This window comes from Catharus ustulatus, chromosome 8, assembly GCF_009819885.2.
Source record: "Catharus ustulatus isolate bCatUst1 chromosome 8, bCatUst1.pri.v2, whole genome shotgun sequence".
Taxonomy (NCBI): domain Eukaryota; kingdom Metazoa; phylum Chordata; class Aves; order Passeriformes; family Turdidae; genus Catharus; species Catharus ustulatus.
This window is the reverse complement of record NC_046228.1, coordinates 35,523,688-35,544,388: the sequence shown is the minus strand read 5'-3', so window position 1 is coordinate 35,544,388 and position 20,701 is coordinate 35,523,688. Positions and strand designations below refer to the sequence as shown.

The 20,701-nt window shown below is 41.0% G+C and overlaps 1 protein-coding gene across 2 annotated transcripts in view; it reads right to left on the bottom strand.

Annotated features, from left to right (window-relative positions):
* The window catches only part of CTNNA3 (catenin alpha 3), a 413,367-nt gene that overhangs the window by 73,486 nt on the left and 319,180 nt on the right, over positions 1–20,701 (bottom strand). For both annotated transcript variants that reach the window (XM_033066154.1, XM_033066155.2), the window contains exon 13: positions 9,144–9,295. In XM_033066154.1, the coding sequence (XP_032922045.1) occupies positions 9,144–9,295 (152 nt within the window). The remainder of the gene's footprint in view (positions 1–9,143; positions 9,296–20,701) is intronic.

The following is a 20,701-nucleotide window of genomic DNA, read 5'->3' as shown; positions in this document are numbered from 1 at the left end:
GAGTTTGTGTCCCTGCAATAATGGAGACACTCTCCTCGTGCCAGTGAGCTTGTGTCCATACAATAATGGGGACACTCCCCTCACTCCAGTGAACTGTGTCCATACAATAATGGGGACACTCCCCTCACTCCAGTGAGCTGTGTCCATACAATAATGGGGACACTCCCCTCACTCCAGTGAGCTGTGCCCATACAATAATGGGGACACTCCCCTGTGTGCTGGCCATGAGCCCAGGAGGAAGCGGTGGAATTGCTGTTCTGGGTGCAGGGGCTGCCTGAGGGCCATTCTCAGGGACACACAGCTATACCTGTGAGCATCCCCAGGCTGCCACAGCCTCACTCCACAGGCTTTCTAGCAGCTCTTTATCCCTCACATGGACATGCTCTGCTGTATCCTCACATGGAATTGTGACCCCTTCTGTGGGTGGATTTAACACTGTAGCACATTCCAGGAGATTTCAAAGCTAATCACACTGGCCCATACGATCATTTCTCATGTGCTATTTCATGCTGGACCATGTTCAACAAAAGGGAAGACTTCTACTTTCCAAAAGAATTACGTTCAACTTGCTAAATAATCAGGTTTTCTTCTATTTTCCATAATTCTATGCAGACTACTTCATGAAGACCAGGATCACAAGGCACTCAGAGTAACAAACTAATTTTAAATTAGTATTATTGCTCCAATTTACTAATAATTGAAGTGCTTGGTATAGCAATTACCTCAGAGGCCCTGTTGCTGTTTGCTAGGCTACACTGGAGGAACTGTGCAGTAAAACAGCAATTTCAACCCAATCCTTGTGCTAGAGGATGCACAGCACTCCCCTGCTGCAACACACTTCCCTTCAGTACTCATATTCACTGATTTTCTTGATAGTATCATGAAAGGACTCCTCTGTCTCTATTTTAAGAATAAACTGTAAGTCCCAGAGTTTCTCAGGAAATTAGGCAGCATCAATTTTTTCAACCTCTACAGAATCTTTTCAGGTAAAAAGGACTCACAAATGCCATCTTCCACTTGTCAGGCTCAGTGGAGAGTTTTGGGGGTTTTTTTCCACAATTCTCCAAATATTTTTTTCCAAGTTTTTTTTATTTTTCTGTGAGTCGGTTTCCCTGTTATCACCATGTCTCCTTATGTCCACCTCCCTTCACCAACTGCATTCCAACCCTGAGCATACTTTCAAGGAAACAACTTGGTGTGATTCAAGTTGGCAAGCAATGTTAATTGAAAAAAACGCAAACCAAAAGGAAGAAGCTGTCATCAAAAGCAGAACCTGAACTCAAATATACCCATGGAATACTAAGGAATTCTAAAAACAGAAACCAAACGAACTCAGGGAAGCAATAAAGAACCAATTAATCCCAAACCTCTTCCACTGTCACACTGCTTTATCAGCAAGGACATGCACGATAAGAGGACAGACATGACACTGTTCCACCAAAGTCAAAGCACAGAATGACAAAGGGCCAGCACTTCTCCCCTACTCTTGTGCCAGCAGAACTCAGATCACAATCTAACACCTATCATTATTATTACTTTCTGAAGTCCAGTGACATTCTGAACACATTTGTGATGCACCTCATTGTTTTTCTGTGCTACACTAAAAAGATCCATCCTAGCAGATAAAAGGTTCCACAGCGATAATGGCAAGTGAGAGATTCCAACAAAGCCATGATCTTACAGATCACTGGGATCAGTGGTGAAGGAAATACAGCCAGATCCAGCCTGAGCAACAAAGATGTGTGAGGCAGAAGGGCACCAGCACTGACAGGGCTGACTGCAGCATCACAACTCCAGCCTGAGCCCTCAGTGCTGCTGAGTGCTGCAGTCTCCACTCCCAGGCTTGCCTTGCTCACACTCCACTGAGCCATGTGGCAGGAGGCATATTTTAATAGAGTATCTATGATTTGTTACATTTTACTGTGCTTCCCAGTTTTGGTTCCAGTAATTCAGTTCTTCCCTTTTAACAGCATAATATTAATTCAATTTCCCTGGGAATGTAATTTATATTAGACAGTAAGCACCAAATTGCAAGGAAGGAATACACATCACTATTTTTTGCTCTAAGAAAAAAAACCCTCAGCAAAGATTTTAATGTTCCAGAAAAAATACTGTTACATGCTTAAGTTTCCAATGAACCACTAAACCAGAGTTATCAAGTAATTCTGGAAGGTTCTGTATTTCTGAAAGAGAAGGATAATTTTGTGAACAATTAAAAGCATAATCATGTGTGACACTTGCAATGTAATTCAATCCCTACACTGGGAAGAACTGACATTTAAAGTAGTATGCAAGTCAAAACTGTTTATGCCATACTTAAGCACGTTGACTCCTGTGTGTGACCCAGTAATCCCAGCACTAGGAGATTTCCATGGAAAGCCATGTAGCAATTTGTTGCTGAGCTCTTATTTCACAGCCCTGCATGATGTCCATGGTTGTGTAGTTCGGGCAGAAGACAACCCAGATTTGCCAGGATGGATAACTACACATGGATCTTACCATTGATGCAGTATGCAGCTGACACCAACACCACTATCTCTGTATCAGCATTTCTGAAATAATTTATTATTTTTGCCTCTATGTACCCATAAAGTTTTTCTTTTTTTTTTCCTTAAAACACAACACAGTATCCTTTCCATTAGGTGACACTTAAACTGGAAACCTAAGGCAGGTTAAAGAAAACTTCATTTCTACCTGGAAAAGATCGGCCATACATTCCTGTGCTGAATGTAAACAATGAGGCATAAACACAGCCAAGAATAACAGAAGTAATACAGACTAGCAGCAGCGTGCAGAAGCAACTTCCTTTTTTAAGTAAGTTTAACCACACTAAAGCTTTGTTTGAACCATCAATTCCCCATTAGTGTTCTAACAGATAACATTAAAAAGCAAACAGTGAAGTCAGAGGTGTCTGGAGAGGGGCCCTGGATAACACTCCACTTTCAGGCTAGACGAGCTGAACTCCTGAGGGCCCTTCCTTCCATGAGCCTCTGTGCACACTTCTCCTTCCCCTCATGGAGAACAGAGTGAGACAAGTGAAGTTTGTGGTAGGGGAAAGTAGGATGGGGTTCCAAAGATACTGCAGTATTTCTGCCTTAAAAAGAAGGCTCCATTAGCCATAATATTTTTATAAAAATGTAAAACAGTCAAGTAGCATACAGAAACTGCAGGTTTGAACATGGCTCTATCCCAGTGGTGAGCTCCTGGGACTGATCTAAATACCCACTTCCAATTGCTCTCTGGAGTCACCAGGGTGTTGCATGGGAGCTGTTGCTTTGCAGAGAAAAACATCTTCCCCATCGGACCTGTACACAAAACTGGCCTGACAACACCGAGTGCTTTCTCACAAGCTTATTACAGCTACAATTAGAGTCTGCTCCTGCAGCACACACATCAAACAACACAGTAGTTCTACATCCTGGTCCTCAGAGGAGGGACAGCTGCTTCTGACATTCCTCTGCCACTGCATGCTTCTCTGTACTGAAATAACAAAACACATGGACATGAAAGGACCATTTCAGAACTGCACATGGGAGGATGAAGGGGGCACTTATTTTTCTAGTCACAGTTCATTTTGTGTGTGAAAAAGAACCCAGAATCTAAAATCAGCCATCTCCCTGTAAAGCCTGAGCAAATGCCTGGAGCATGGGAATGGGGCAGCAGTCAGAAAGATGTACAAAGAACCAAAAAGTTAAAACCTGTTAATCTCAAAGTGCAGAAACGCAGAACACAAAAGCAGGTAATTTCTCTTGTCTGTTATTAAAATAAAAAAAATTCCACCATTTCCCAACTACCCCGTGGATGGACTCTACCTCAATGTTTAAGGAAAGGGGACCTGAAGAAGGGGCAGGAGGGGGGTCCACCATCCTTGAGTGATATAATATTTTATCTGTGCTCTGGCTTCCACTCTGTGTCCCAGGTGGGAAAGGTAAGCATGTGTTTTTTTCCTATTCTGTCTCTCTCCCCTCCACCTGAGATGCGAATACACTGTGTGTTTTTAAAATCAATAAACTATTAGTATTGCTACTAACATTTTTTTTCCCTTGTGTAAACACCTCAGCTTTTAAGAAGCAGTGCTTGCTATGGCAATAGGGGAAACTCCAAACTAAAGCTATTTCTCAGGGTAACATCCTGCCCACATGTAAAGACAAATGGATGCAACTTTCACGGAAAAAAGAAGAGCTGAGTATTATTTACAGATACATTACTGAGCAGCTTTTTGCTCTGTAAAGCAACCAAGTCACCAACACTATCACGGTGAGAATCAGAAGTCATCTGATTTGCTGAAGAGACTAAAGGCCCTAAACTAATGAAACTAAGACCTTTGAGAGTGTTACATAGTGCATAAACATGAAATAGAAGCAAACTGATATGTACAGCTGTTTGCCAGAAAACAGGGATTTGCTTTCTTTATTTGGGAAATTTCCCTGATACTAAACGGAGATAAGCATTTTTTTAAATGTCAGCATGTGACATTGAAAAGTATGCTGAGTGTGTCCCAAAACTGTTCAGTACAGAGCATTTTGATAAGATATCTGCAAGGCAGAGTCATAATAATGACTGACTCTATGACGCTAATACTGATCTAAATTATAACATGTATTTGTACACTACAAAAAGGCTTCCCAGTTATACTGTAAAGAACAGACATTTCTACAAAATATGTGTGTTGGTGAATTAAGACATGAAAGGTAACCCATGTGATTTAAGTTTTCTCACAACGGTAGTTCAAGGTTGATGATGGTGACCTGAGATGCTAAAAGCCAAGAAATATGGCAGGGACAAGCAGCTGTCAGAAGCTTTTACTCGGAGTTATGCAAGTTGATTGTGGCACTAAACACTTTTAACTCACCTCTGATTTGGGCTCTACAGCACAAACTAACATTCTCCTTTTATGTGACTCAGGATAAAAACCTGAAAAAGGAAGAGGTGTCCCATGACCCTTAACAGACACCACTATTTCTTCAGCACTCTTTTTTAAGACATCACATGAACACATTCTTTTGCAGTCACACTGCATCCACAGGTATCAGCCTTTGGGTGACAGGACTGAAGCTGACAGGGAGTGAGGAAGGAAAGGTCCTGACCCACTTAGGTCAGAAACAACCAGAAAGTGCTGAGAGGTGCAGGACCAAGTGGCTGCCTACTGCTGCAAATGTTCTGCCTCTTGTGCAGGTGGTGTAGGATAGAAAAACATGAAGAAAAAGGTTTTTTATCAAATTCTCGATGGGAGTTTGTAATGGATTAGCATCACTCCTGTATTTCAGACCAACAACAATGAAGTTTAGCAAGGCTACATGAACCATTCCTTGTCTGTCTGTTCCATGAGGTCTCGAGGCCCTCTTAGAAAAACAAACAACAGGACTTCAGTAAATGTCTGCCTTTCTCCTGTATTTCCCTGCTCTGCTTTGTTTTCTTTAGCTTTTAAACAGAGGTTCAATTCATGTCTGTTACTGACTGCACTGGACAGGATCTAACTCACTTGAACAACCAAGATAAAAACAGGCAGAAAACCCTGCACGTGTAGGATAATTCTGTCCTCAGTAAAAGCCATGGTAGAATTTAAACTAGATACTCATTAACTGAAAGGTTTTCACCACTTGCTACTTTCCTGTCCTCGAGGTCCATGTTCTAAAAATTCCTGTAACACTGCTGGTTGTAAGATAATGAATTCTGCTGTGATGTCTCTTACTGAGCAAAATCAACTGTACTGAAGAACTCACAAGCTCTATTAAGAATGGATTCTTAAATTTCTTTGAAACAGAATGAAAAACCATGCCAGCTTTGCAACCAACAAAAGTAAAAAGGGAACCCATCCCAAAGGTATTCTGAGAAAGCCAAAACATACAAAAAAGCATTTATGCTATAAACTCCTGAATGTGTAACTGAATTGAGTCTGACTTTCCAAAGGAAATTACAACACACAGTAAAAGACTGGTAGCTAAAGAAACAGGAATATGAAGAAGTGATTGGAGATGCAGAGAGGATCTGTTGAAAAAAGTATCTAGCTAAGACAGAAAAGAAAAACAAATGCCTTGCTTCAGTTTTCAGGAGGGGCTGGGGGATGGTGCAGGGAAATCAAGGAACAATGTGCAAAACCAACTCAAAAAGTCTAACACCATGAACTCTTGAGGGAACCTATGGTCCTCGTGCCAGAATCCTGAGAGAAACAGCACAGAGAATATCCATTCAGCAGAAAGGATTTTTAATAAATGTTTTCGTGTTAGGAACAGCAATTTCAGTATACATTCTCCACTTCTCACAAAATTAGGGAACATGGATTCCTAAACACTGCATCCATGAACTAAGAATAGTAAAAGCATTTCGCATAGAATATCAACCTTTTGCCCTCTTTGTCTCTGTAAAACCTGAACAGCTGCTCACTTGTTTATCCTCCAAAAAGAACAAAAAATTCTGTAAAACTTTTGACTTGTGACTTTGCTTCCATTGTTCTTGGTATAATTGTTAGGATGACTGATAGTGCTTCAGCTACCAGTAGTTATTATTCTTTTGAAGTGATTTCTTTCCACTGAGTTTATACTCTAATGGGATATTGCTAGCTGTTACTTCAATCCAGTTGTCTCATATTTTTCAACTAAAAAACCTTCACGCAGAAGTTTTTTTTTAAAGTTCTACCATTAATCTTAACATTCTGCAGCATTTAATATGTACTGTCTCAAAAACCATCAACCTGTTTCCTTTGACTTTTCTACATATTTTACATGGCAGAATTAGAATTAATTGTACTATCTACTCTAATCTAATCTATTTCTGCAACATCAATATTCTCATTAAAACCTTATCCAGATAACGTACAAATGCTCTGGGCAAGATCAAGCCCACAAAATCTCTCAGACACAGCAAAAATGGGATGGTTAGAGTAAAAAAATGACTGAGAAATGTGGATACTCCCTGAATCAACTATCTGGTTATTTCAAACTGACAGCTACCGCTGCATTAAGCAGTCCTTGCAAGTGAACAATGAAAAGCACCTTAAGGGGAGCAGCCTCCTGATGCTCCAGAGGCACTTCTATTACAGCTCAGCAGGACAGTACACCTGCCACTATGGAGCTGCTCTCCAGTGGCACACTACACCTTGCAGGACTGCAATGAATGCCTTATGCATCTTGGGTTAAGCTTGGACATTGAAATGCACAGCTGATAATTTGCATTAACAACAGTATTGGGCAGCATTTTACAGCTAGGAACTCTATTTTTAAAAACATTCTCTCTGTGTAATTACATGTTTGAAATGCTTCCTGAGAAACTGATCTGGAGAATTTCTGCTTTTACAGCCTCCTGTGAATGAGCAGCCTCAATTATTTTTTGATCAACAAGTTCCTAGCCTGATTCAGCCTTGCAATCAATCCCCTGTAATCAGCGAGGTGCCATTCTCTGGCACTATCAGCAGGTTGGCCACAGAACATTTAATTTCCTCACCTTGGCTGCTACACTAACAGTGCTCATCTGAGTAACCACCAGATTTACTGAAGCTTCCAGGGCACTGGCATTGCCTGGAATGTATCTAACCTGGAGTGCAAATACATCCTGACTCAGAAAATGAATGCCAGGGTTTCCTCAGCACTTTCTGTGCTGGCCATCATCTAAAGGCTGCTGGAGTAGCCGACATTTTACCAAACCTCAAAAACCCTTCCCACGGCTGTGGCTGAACAATAGTATCCATTCAGGAGAAAGCTCATGTCCTTCCTAACAATTGTTTTTGAATCTGCTGAGCTCTCCTCAAGACTTGCAAAGCAGCATTGGAAGATGGCTCTGACAGAACCCATTCTGTTACTACTGTCCACTCAGGTGCTGTGCAGTGACTCGTGGTTCTATGGGTACACAGCACATGTACTGGGCACTGGGCACTTCCTGGCCCTTGGGCCTGTTACAGTCTCTTAACATCTGAGATTTCCCCTCATACTGCCTGAGTGACTGTCCAACAGACACACCCACACCCCTAACCCTCTCCCATCTCCCTGGGCAACCTGTGCCAGTGTTTTACCACTCACATTGTTGTCAGTTTTTTCCTTTGATGGAGCTGAATCTCTCCTCTTTCAGTCTGAAACCATTCCCCTTGCCCTACCACAACAGGCCCTAGGGAAAAGTCTATTCTCATCTGATTTATGAGCCCCCTGTAAGTACCCAAGGGCTGCAGTACGGCCTCCACAGAGATTTCTCCAGCCTGAACTGCCCCCAGCTGTCCCAGCCACTCCTCAGGGAGAGCTGTGCCACCTGGGATCATTTCTGTGCCTCCCCTGAGCCCACTCCAGCAGCTCCCTGTCCTTCCTGTGCTGGGACTCCAGAGCAGGAGGTGGCTCTGCAGGTGGGGTCTCACCGAAATGGAGCAGAGGGGCAGACCTACGTCCCATGCCCTGCTGCTCAGGCTAGGCTGTAATGGCTTTGTATTCACAAGAAAAGGAATCTTTCTTACCATGTTCTCAACTGGAAAGCCAATGCAGAAGACAAACTTCCTTTAAACATTAATAACAACATAGATAGATTTTTCAATCTTATTTTGAAACACAGTTGCTGAACACAGACATTGCAGCAGCTCAGTTGTTTACCATTTTTAAAGATGATATTTGGGGGAAACTTTGCATCTGACAAAATTCTGGTTTGAATTTTAAAAATAAGCTGCTCTGATTCAGTTTTTGGACTTCAGGAAAAACTCAAAGGTAACCACAATGATTGTAATCATCTAAGACTGAAAGAAATCAGGTTAAGTCTTCTGGTTAAAGGCTGAGAGAACTTGATATGAGATTATCAGAATCACCTGGAAATATTCTCTTGCCTACATTCCACAGGTTAAAGCTGAAGAACTACAAGAAGATTTGGTTTTGTACCTGCAAGTTAGTAATTACTGAAATGAATGAAGATCTTTACCACCCAAACACACCCACGTATTTTTAAAGAAGTAAAGACATTTTTCTGCAACATTGTGATGTGGTACCCAATGCAATTCCAGACTTCTGGAGTTACAATCACATGTTTCACTGTAACCCAAATTCCCCAGGTCAGTTCAACCTGGATATGAGCTTAGGGGCATTTATCACACACACAGTCCTCAATGCTCCTGAAAATGCCCTGCCATCCTGACCCATCTCAGATATGAGCATGAAAAGAATAAATGACAAACTTACCCGAATCATCATGACTGAGCACCTGATGTTGTGAATTGTATCATACACCTTCTTGGAAATGTCCACAAATTGGTTGTCATCAAACAGATGCACCGTGCTCTTGCTTAAGCTCTCCAATGCAGTATTTACTTGATTAATAAACTCTGGAATCACTATTAAAAAAAAATTTAAAAAAACCAGTGAGCATAAAAAGGATAGAACATGTAATATTTTTTATTTTTGGAAAAACACCTGGCATTGATAAAAACTTTATTTTCTAAAAAGTATTAAAGTAATAGTACAATTACTTTTAAGTGAGAATACATTTGTAGTTTTTATCACAGTTATAAAAATGCCCACAGTGAGCACGTAAGCTGTGGGTGGTTGTACAGTACTACAAAGAAGAAATAAGTTTTAAAAGGGGAGCTGGGGAAGCAGTTGTGAAAATTTGTTAGGTGATTTCAATAGCAACTTTACCCAAAGAATCAGGATGAATAACCTGGCTTAAAGCCAGAACCACTGCTGAACAGACTTCCACTATTTCAGAATCTTTCAGTCTGAATGGAGATGTAACTAGCTGAAGATTGATGCTTATTCTTCAACTGAGAAATCCCACAACTGTAACCTGAATTTACCAGGGCAATTCATCTTGTTTGAGTCAATAAGCAAACTGTGCATTTTGAGTCAGTCTGATATGAACCTGTGCTTTACCCAGAACAGCCTGGACATTTTCTTGTGATGCTCCTGGGCCTTATCCTGCACAGCGCCCTGGCAGCACTGCATGTCCCTCAACCCTTCCCACCAATCTGAAGCAAAGGAAACCCAGCACAGAATAAGGAGGGTAAAATGGAAAATCCATCACACACAGAAGGACTTCAAACAAGCCCAGACCAAACTCATTTCCTGTCAGCTGGAGTCTGAGGGCACAGAAGAAACAAATGCAGGATAAAACTCAACCTGTGTAATATTCAGTATGAATAACAAACCTTGTGGTACTAAAAGCTCTCTCTTTGGCAATGTGTTGGTTTCAAACACTAATATTGTTGGTGTTCCACCCTTCATTCCACAATTCCACCCAGTTCACAAATTCTTAATACATGAAAGCAACACTACTAATACAATAAATGTGGAACATTTCAGGCAAATTTTGACATCTCTAATGTATCTGTAGGCAGACAAAGCTTCAGCTGAAGACAACCAGATTTCTGAATTAACAAACCTGGCAACAATACTTTAAGTGGTAGGAAAGGAGCTCCAATAAAGTTTCTCCCCTACCTTTAAGGAAGAGACCCACATAACCCTTGGAGACATTTAAATTAATTCTCAAATTATAGTAACTCCACTATCTTTGAGCCAATAAGTAGTTACCACTTAATTTGAAAAACAGGGTATTTACATTCAGTGCTACCCCCTTCAGATTATCACTGGAATTGTCTCACTTTCAAAAAGGTCAGTGGAAAGATTTAAAAGAGTACATAAAAAAAGACAAGGCACATTTTTCATTTGAAGTAAGGAGAACAAATGCCTACGCATTGTTAAAAAAATTCAAAGAACCACCACTGAGTGAGAGCTTCTCATCATTTCCTAACCTTTTTTCCTCCAGCTAAACAAAGATTTTGGCCCCTAGACCATCAAAATAATTCCAAGTAGAGCAGCCCAGGGCTGTACTTGGGTATACAACCATCACCTCATGGCCTTCCTCTGGCACCATTTCAGATGGGGCTTTGCAGCAACAGCACTTTTATACAGACAATTAAAACAAAAACTATACTGTAATTCTATAATATGTACCACCCATCTGCTAATGAAGTGTGAAAACACACTTGGGCTATCAAACAGGCCTTATTTCCTGGTCATTTCCCCTCAAATCCAAGACTACTTGGATTCATTTCAGTTTTGAGTTGCCAGCCAATGACTCAAAAAAAAAAAAAAAAAGCATTGTGGTGCATATATGAGCTCATAACTGCATAACTGACCTCCAAAATACTTCACAGACCTCTAAAGGACAGGCAACCCTCTGAAATACCATGTTAAGTGGACTTGAATTACACCAATAACATGCATCTTTTCTGTACTAGACTTTCTTTTCCTAGGCAGCCTAAATATAGTGGAGTAGTGAATGCAACAAGAAACAGGCAGAAATTATTCATTTTTTCAGTCTTTCAAAAGCAAAATTGAACAAGTAAAATTAAAAATATCAAGTGTTAGACAACTGAGAAGTACCAAATTTTTACAGGGATTTGTTTATTGCATTTCTACATTTCATTTCTGTTTCTTTGTTTCTCCTGCAACAAAAATTAAAAGCAAATTTCAGTATGAGTATCTGTAATTCTGCTTTCCCTGAGGGAGAAGGTGCAGAAGGGAGGATGTTTGGAAAATACCAATATGTTCACAAGTGTAATGTTCAAAGTCCCTAAAGTAATTAAAGATTTCACACTATCAAAAACACATTCTTGAAATTAACCTGATTTATTTTAATTCATCAAGTGTTCCCTAATTGCTCTGGTTTTTTAAATAATGCTACTCATATTTCTTTGTAGGCAAGTCTTCTTGGTCGTCTAACATTTTTGCTTGATTTTGTCATCTTCAATCAAAAGCAACTAATGAACCCAGTCTGTAGTTTAATAGCTGTCAGGGCCAGCTCTTCATGCAGAAAACTCCACTTCACTAACCCCTTTACTCTGTGCCTGGATTTTTTAACAATAAAATGATCAGGAAAACAGATTCTCAGCTTTGCAGGAGCCACTGTCCTTGTACCTTTTAACTGGGCTGTGTTAAGTGATGAACACCACTCAGCCACTATCAAAGCAGTTCAGTAGTGAAAAAGCAACAGGCCGTAAAGCTCAAGTGTCCACGTGTCCAACACTCACCTAAAGAATGTCTTAACAAACACACCTGACCAGACACAAACAGTCACCACCTCCTACAACTGGCCAGAGAAAAAAATTTTTTTTTTAATTGAAAATGTTTATGGTTTTCCACTCAGGGAAAACAGGGAAGAAACTAGCAAAGCCACAATTTCTCTCAAAAAAAAGAACTTGCAGTAAATAAGCAAAGTTTCCCTTCAGTGTTTATGCACATACAAAGACTGTGGTCCCAGCAGCCTGGGAAGAGGCTGCAGAGCTCCCACTAGAACAAAGACTGAAGCACTACTCCTTCAAAGGCAGCTTTGAAATGGAAGTGAGAGCACAGGCAGGGACTGAAGCTTTCTGTGGCACAGCTTCAGAGCCCAGTTACACACACTGCAGCCCTGCCACAGCTTTGGCTTAACTCAGCTCAGTGGCTTTCCACATAGGAGACAACTCTCCTGGGCATTCAGCCACCTGCAGACACCTTCTGTGCCCCAATCAAAGTAATTAAAAAAAATAAATGTGGGCAAGTTGAAGTGAAAACATGGTTTTCCATCTGAAGAGAAGAAAATCGGGGTAAGTTATCAAGTCATGAATTAGGACTCTAAGAGGAGGAAAACTTCCAAAAAACCACCTGAAGACAGAAGTACGGTTGAGTCAGGCCTAAAGAGCTACTGGATGAGTTTCATATGAAACCAGTATGATAGCAGAGCACTGAAATAAAGCAGGCAGGTAAGTTAGGAGGTGTGTGCAACGCAGACCTGCATCAAGGCACAGGTGGTGGCAGCACGAGAAGTGACTTGATGCAAGAGGTGTGTACCTGAAATGTTGTATTATTCCACTATAAACTGATCACCTATCCTGAAACTCGGAGTGATGGGTATACACAGGCTGCTTCCAGAGGATTTCAGCAGTTTTCCAGTTGCAAGAATTCAATGGAAGTGAAGTATGGTTGTAAAGATTAAAAACACAGCCACCTCAAAAATGCAAGGTAATACTAGAGAAAGCAAGAAATCTAGTTAACAGCCACACAGCCTTTATTCAGTACTTTATTCAATTCACTCTTGGAGATGAAATAATAGTTTGCACTTCTTGCGATTAACAAATAAGCATTTGTACACTTCTTCTGGAAAGGTACCTAAGAATTTCAGACAGTAAGAACCTTGCCTATTCCAGTAAGCCAGTTTTACTGCTACATATTATGTCTATTGTTAATGTCACTTCAATCCAGAAGGGTATAGAAAGAATTAAAAAAAAACCCAAAACATCTAAGCCGAGGCAACTGTGCTGGCTAAGGGACACCATGTGAAACAAAAAGGATCTGCTGGCAGCAGCCTGAGTCCCAGCACCCAACATGCAATTCAGAATGGAACAGACTGTTTCAGTGACTGAGATAGCTTCCTTAGAGGTGTTCCAAAATACACTGCAAGACTAATAGAATTACTGCAAAAAAGAGTACCTTGCACTCACTGCAAAAGGTTGAGCTAAGTAACACAAAGGTTTTGAAACTCCAAACACCCTTACAAACCCACATAATGCAATCCTAATACAAAGATCTGGCTGCTTCTGAAGCTGATTTCCTATGGTACAGACCCTCAATTCAAGCCTCTAATTCTGTGATAAAATGGCAAATTGTTAACTTATTATGGCACTGTATCCAATGGCTTTCCAAGAGACACATTTACATATATATACACACACATATAAATGTGTATGAATATGGGAGAAGCAGAAGAGCTTTGTATGCATTTGATACACTCCTCATATCAGCACGCACATTCCATCACCTTATTTGGTAACAAGCTTATAGGTTTTATGCAGGAAAAGATTAACTACTTGTGGAACTTAACACAAATTCAGCTGAAACAACTCCTATTCCTCTGGCAGTCTCAATCCCAGGCCAGTGTATGAGAGGCACGATCTCAGCATCCCCCACTGTGCCCATTCCCCTCCTTGCCTATTTAGAGCAAAAGATCTATCAATTATCCCAGTGGAATTTAGTATTTCATGCTGAAGTTTCTGCATAATGACAGTGTAATACAACATGAAGTAGCCCAGGCAGAGGCCTGATGCACATAGAAAGTTTCCTAATGACAGCAAGCTGTAATCAGTGCCTGCTTCTCTCACTCAGACCTGTGCCAGCTGCAGCTGTGCAGAAGCATCTTGCAAAGCTGGCAGATTGCTGGCAGACCCACAAGCACACAGCTGAGCAGGTGCATATACATCTATAGAAGTACATAGAGAATTACCTAGCTATATCCAAATGGACATCAGGAGTATTTTTTATTTCATGTGTTTACAGACATTTATACATAAACCACACTGAACATGACAGCAGTTTCATGGTACCAAATCTTCACAGCTGACAAGGGTAGGATTTTTAGGAGTTAACAGTCCTGAATGTGAGAAAATATTGACAATGAGACAGACCTAGTTATTGGCAGTGTATGTAATTAATGAATGACAATCCAGTAAATTGCTGCTTTTAATTTATTTTATTTCTCCCCTAAGCACACTCATGCCAGCGATTCAGCTTCCTACCTGAAACACAGAGCTGTTTTGCTTAGCACCAAGACAGTTTAGATGTACACACCAGTCCCTGCTCTCTATAATGTACAGGCACAGGGGGTTGCTTTGGAATCCCTGGACATTCCCCGACACAGGCAGCCTCTCCACAGCCTGGCCAATGCATGGAACACTGCACCTGGGAATTAAAGCAGTGCCTTGCACCTGAACATCACACTTCAAAGCTTCAATGGGATTCCCACAGGATCTTCAAAGGGCTTCTTTCTGGGCATGCTTTTGAGGGAGTAGATGAGTTTCCCTCTATGAGGAGCTCATTAGAGACAGGTCACAGCACCCAGAAGAGCAGAAAGATAATTTAAATCCTTTATATAATCCTCCTTTATTTGAAGCCCTCTACCTAATACATTTTGGTGCCATGCTCAAGGACATACTGACCATAAGATCCCAGATGAGAATGACATTTCCCCCCAGGACAGATGAGAGGAATTTCAGAATTGATTTCTCCTACCATAGCAGGCAGTGGAGGCCATGTGGACCTGTCTTGTCTCATAAGTCCCATGCTACAGCAGGGCATCCATGAGCTGTAAAAAAGGCACTACTCCTCAACTCAGTTCACAGCTCAGAACACACCCTTCCTTCCTTCCTGGATTTTATACAGAGGCATCTGCACTACATGGAATGGCACAGATACACAGATACATGGATACTCAGAAGCTAAGACTAGTAAATGCCCAAAGTCTGCACCTAAAGAAACCCCAAACACAGCCAAAACTCAGCCAGCAAGAGCAAGGAGACAACATATAAGGCTGCTGACCAAATACTCCCAAATTGGGATTTTCCAAATGGACTCAGCAGGACACAGAAAATGCCATAAAAAGGAAATTAAGAGGAAATTGAGGTCCTTGTAGGGAGCGAGTGACTTCATCCTACCTAAGAGAGACTATGTGAACAGAGACCAGCTTATTCATAATTGAAGTGGGAAAGAAAATCCCTGAAAGTTTAATAAAACTGCAACCATCCTGAAGCCCTCTCTGTGGACCTTGTTTGGTTGCACTGTAGAAGCACTGTGCTATAAACCACCTAAGATAGAGAATGCTGTTAATGCACAAAAGTCACCCTGTAAGGGAGAAAGGTGGGAAGAAACAACAGCACAGCAGTGGGGCTGAACTGGAGCTGCTTTTCATGCACTACAGTAGCTTTATTTCAGGAGATACCAGTGGAGTTCCAGAAGCTCAGAACACATAACTGAGCCGTATTTTCCCAAATGTAACTCTGCTGACAATGAGCTGATCTTCAAAACATTAACAGCAGACAACAATTTAAACATTTACTCTTGAAATGCAGCCATCTATTTTGGTAGATTACTAGAAATATTGTTTTTTTAGAAATCTGGTTCCCAGTGGGTATAGCATCATCAACCTAGAAAACCTGAGAGTAATTCAATTAGCCACAAAGAATAAAACTGCACAAGATTCCAAGCTTTTTTTGGCCCAAAACAAAAAAAAATGTATATCCCACTGGGAAACATCAGAAAAAAAATCAATACAGCTTTTTCGGCAGAGTCAGATACCATGTTTTTGACATATGTTAGCAAACAACAAAAACATACTAGACAAAATGTCCTTGGACAAAACATATTTGGGAAAAGGGTCACTACATTTTAGTTCTATGTCTACCACAACAGTAACTTGGAGTAACTGAAATAATTTAATCAAGAAGAATTATTCTTCATGGAAGACTGCTGACATTTAAAAAGTAAGCACAAGAAAAATACATCTTGGAAGCCAAAAATCCTCAAATACTTAACTACAGTGAAATACCAATAAATGCTGTCAAGTGCAGAAAAGCTATTTTTCTGAATGGTGCCAGGAAAATACCGTCTGTAAATGTAATATTCAGAGCTAGCCTCAAAATGATTCAGAAAGCAGTGAGTCGTGACAGACTAGCTCTGTGTACTTCCTGCCTTTGCTGCAGCCCCTCAGAGCAGTGGGATTACAAACACTGGCACCAGGCACAAGGAGCAGGACGCAAGGGCTGCACAACAACCACAGGGGTCAACAGCAAACCCTGCAGTGGATTTGGAATTAGGTTCTAATTGATGGAGCCCACCATGAAAGCTTTCATTATTAGAATACTGTACACTGAAATGGATTAAAATCAACAGTGATAAAGGGATGCTGGTACATGTAATGACAATGTGTCAGTGGCCTCTCAGGAGCTTGAGATGACCACCTGTGTAGTTTAAAAGTCTCTGTAGCTCAGCCCGAGAACCAAAGAAGAAGACAGGAGTCTTCGCCTGCAGTTTCTGAGGTTGTTTATTTTATCTTAAATTATTTCCCTGACTGCTGTGGTCCATTCAGCAGGTCAGCCCCAGGCACAATGCCCACCTTCAGGGCGGTATTATCTTTTATACTACAAACTACGTGAACATTATTTACAGTTATTTTCCAATACCTATCACCTACGCTCTACAGTCCAGTTCTACTCTAAACCATTCCAAATGTGCCATCATCACCCAGAAGATGAATGCCAAGAAGGAGAAAGAAGGACAGAACACGCCCAAATTCCTCCATCTTGACCCTGGACCCCTATTCTAAAAAATCTTAAATATTTAATTTTTCACCTTGTGATAAACTAACTTATACTCTACTTATGTTCTGTGACTTGTAACTCTTCATACAAAGGTGGTAATTTTTCCCATGGGTTGAAATCAAAGGCACAGGGGTCTTGGGCTCTGTGCCAAGGTCTCTGAGCCCCCTGCCAGGGTCTCAAGCCATCCAGGGCAGCCAGAGGGATGTCCTGGGTTCCAACAACAATGTTCAACTCAGCATATAATTGTTTGAGAGCAATAAACCTGTCAGCTGCAGAAGGTGAAATACCAATGGGCAGCTTGTTTATGGCCAAGGTGACAAACTCAAGTGGCTAAGGGTTCAAAGCAGGAACCTGAAGGGGCTGCTGCCACTCAGTATGCCAACCATAACTGCATCCTGCATTACGCATTCTGCCTTACAAAGAAACCTTATCTTGTCCAACTGCCTACCATTAACATTAAAAAGAACCTTCTTCAGTACTTACTGAAATGTCTCCATCAGCTGATGTTTAAATTAATTAGCAATGTTTATGGCTATTAGTGTTAACACTACTGTCCTCATCAGGGAAAAAGTTCTTCAGCTAAAGGAAGTTCTGTCCAGGAACATAAAGGAACAGCTGAACAGCTGAAGGATCACTTGTAACAGGTACTGACTGTTCTGCACAGACACTCAGGGAGAACTCCAACTGCAGTGGACCACTGACACACAAGAGAAGGACTGCAAAATACATTTCCTGCTACATCCAGTTCTGAGGAGAGACTATGGAAAGGCTGAAAAGGCTCCCAAGATATTTTGTTCTTTACTTGTAAACTCTTGAAAAGTTTACAAAGTCTGACTACAAGAAAGCTTCCTCCCAACCTACAATGCAGACATAATTTCCCTCCAAGACACAGAACAGCAGACTATTAAAGATTCAATCAAGTCATTTATCAGCTCACAAACAATGGTTAGAATGGAACAAAACCACTCTGAATAAAACTAGCATTACTAGAAAGTGAGTAAAACAACGCTGAATAAAACTAGCATTGCTTCTAACACTATTAAGATACAAACTCTAAAGGCACTTTTAAGTGCAGGTTCTTACTTGCCTTATTTATTTCACAGAATAAAATATAAGCAATAGAAGTGAACAAATTAAATAAACACAAGAGGACTATGTTGCTATTTGAAAGAAATCTGGAGCACTGCCAAAAATTCTACTATTAGCTCTGAGGAAAAGAAAGTACAGTAATTTCATGACTATAAGGCGCACCCTTTTGACTAAAATTTTGGCCCAAACCCGGAAGTGCACCTTATTGAGCACCTGCCAGTAAACCCCGCATTCAAGCAATTCCGTTACTAATTTGTTACTTTGTTGCACGTGAATCCTCGCTGCAAAAAAAAAAAAAAGTGCACCTTATAGTCTGGTGTGCCTTTTATATGGACAAAGTTCAGAAATTTGCCAACACCCAGAAGTGCGCCTTATAATCTGGTGTGGCTTATAGTCATGAAATTACTGTAATTACCACAGTTTGAAAAGAGCATGCTGAAGAGTAAACAAACACTGAAAAACAGAGCACCTACACGTTTAAAATGCTTCTTTGCCTATTTGGAAACAGATCAGACTAAACCACACAGATGGACTGCACCCATTTGCAACGTTTCTATGCTTGGCCACAATTTAATACACAATACTCCATAGAAGAGGTTTGTACTAGCATTTGGGAGAAATGTGCAGATTTTGAATTAAGTATATGCAAGTGTTTTTACACTCCGAGTCCTTCTCAATAGTAACAGTATCTGTTTTTATTAACAAGCAAGTCACTAAGCAAAGTACTACAGCAGAGTATGAATGCCCACAAAACTTTTCATTACCCAAAAAAGATGGTTCTTACATGAATGCAGATGGTGTCTAACACAGAGAAAATCCGACATACATCACTGAAAAGGACTCTGCATATCACCTCCTCAGACATGAGACCAACACAACATCGGGTCAGTCACAGCTTGGTCCAGCTAAGACTGGAAAACCTTCAGAGACAGAAATGTCCTTGCATCTGTGTTCTAGTGCTGTACTACAGTGAATAAATGCCCTGCTCTGCCCACACTCTCTCTGTTTTGCTCTGCCCTCAGTTGTGGCACCTGTCTCTACCAAGAGTGAGGGGCACCAGAGTCGCTGCAGCTCCCTCGGGAAGCTGCAGGTTTCCATCCCTTGGCTGCCACCTTCCCACATCCTCTCAGTCTCTGCTCCTTCTGACAAGCCACCTGCACCTCAGGATGGCCCAGCCCATCCTCAGTTCTCCAGAAAGCTTCTCCCCAGCAGTCTGAATTTGGCAAGGCATACTTTGGAAAGTGTACAGTGAGGACCATCCTCTTTCCAAGGGTCACAGTCTTAGCTCTTTCTCATCTTATTTTGGCCCTCCTGTTATAATCCATGTATCAACTTGGGTATTTGGCATACTACTACTAAACATTCTTTATTTTACCATGAATGCTTCCTCAGAGATCTGCTTCATAGTATTTCCTGAAATCTAGCCTCCCCTTCCTAAAAATAAGCATATCAAAACCAACAGTATTCTGATATCATCTAGAATTGCTCACTAAACACTTCTGACTTCAGACCAAGGAATCAGTTCTAAGCAATTATTTTAAGCCTCCCTAAACACCAAAAATAAGGTTCCTGGATAATACTAATGTTCTGGTATAAGGAATGCTACTTGAAGCTTCAGGTCAGGAAAGAAATTACAAAAATGAACCATAAAGAAAAAAAACCCCAAAGCCCTCCCAACTGAACAAGCTGTTGAAACATCTATGGGATTTCCCCAAATATTCCTGTTGATTAGGAGGGTCATCAACAGTTTACTGCCCAACCTGGCTGCTAAGGCCCAGTATTCCATGAGCAAAGCATGGCTGCTACTTTATAGTGCCTGGGAAGGGTGAGGAGTTCTGCAACTTTTTTGTAAAATACCCAAGGTACAGACCTTCCCATCTGCTCACTGAAGCTGTCTACCTATGAATTTTTAAAGCCTGACAACAATCAAAAAGGAGTGTGAGTGACAGACAGATGTACATTCCTGCATGAAAACTCCATACCAAATGCTTCAGTTCTGATGGATGCATCCCCTTACACTTTGTCTGCTACCTACTGCATTATTCCAAGCACCTGCAGCTGTTTAACAGCACTGGGGAAACTGAGGAGGTGACTGAGTGTTCTCATCGACTGTGACACAAAACAAAGCCTGCAGCAAACAAAACCTGCTTCAGAGATGACCTTGCCCAGCAGTGGAACTCTGGCAGAAAACAGAATACAGTCCCCAGAAAGCCAGGAGAAGCCCTAAATACAGAAATTTATTTGACATACAATGCATTCAATGCCACTTCTCCAAACAGTGCCATGAATGGTGGTGACAGACTTACTGAGACAAGGTGAACAAAATGAAGACAAACTTATCATTTATGATTTCAGCAAGAATCAATTTTACTACCTTAACAGATTTATAATCCAAACATATATACACAGGCATATATAAATCCTACTGAATTATGCATATGCTCCTCCCCATCAAGAGCGACTGCATCATTTCCAGATCTAAAAGTTCATGGTTTTTAAGGAAGGAAGCACGAAGAGCTGAAG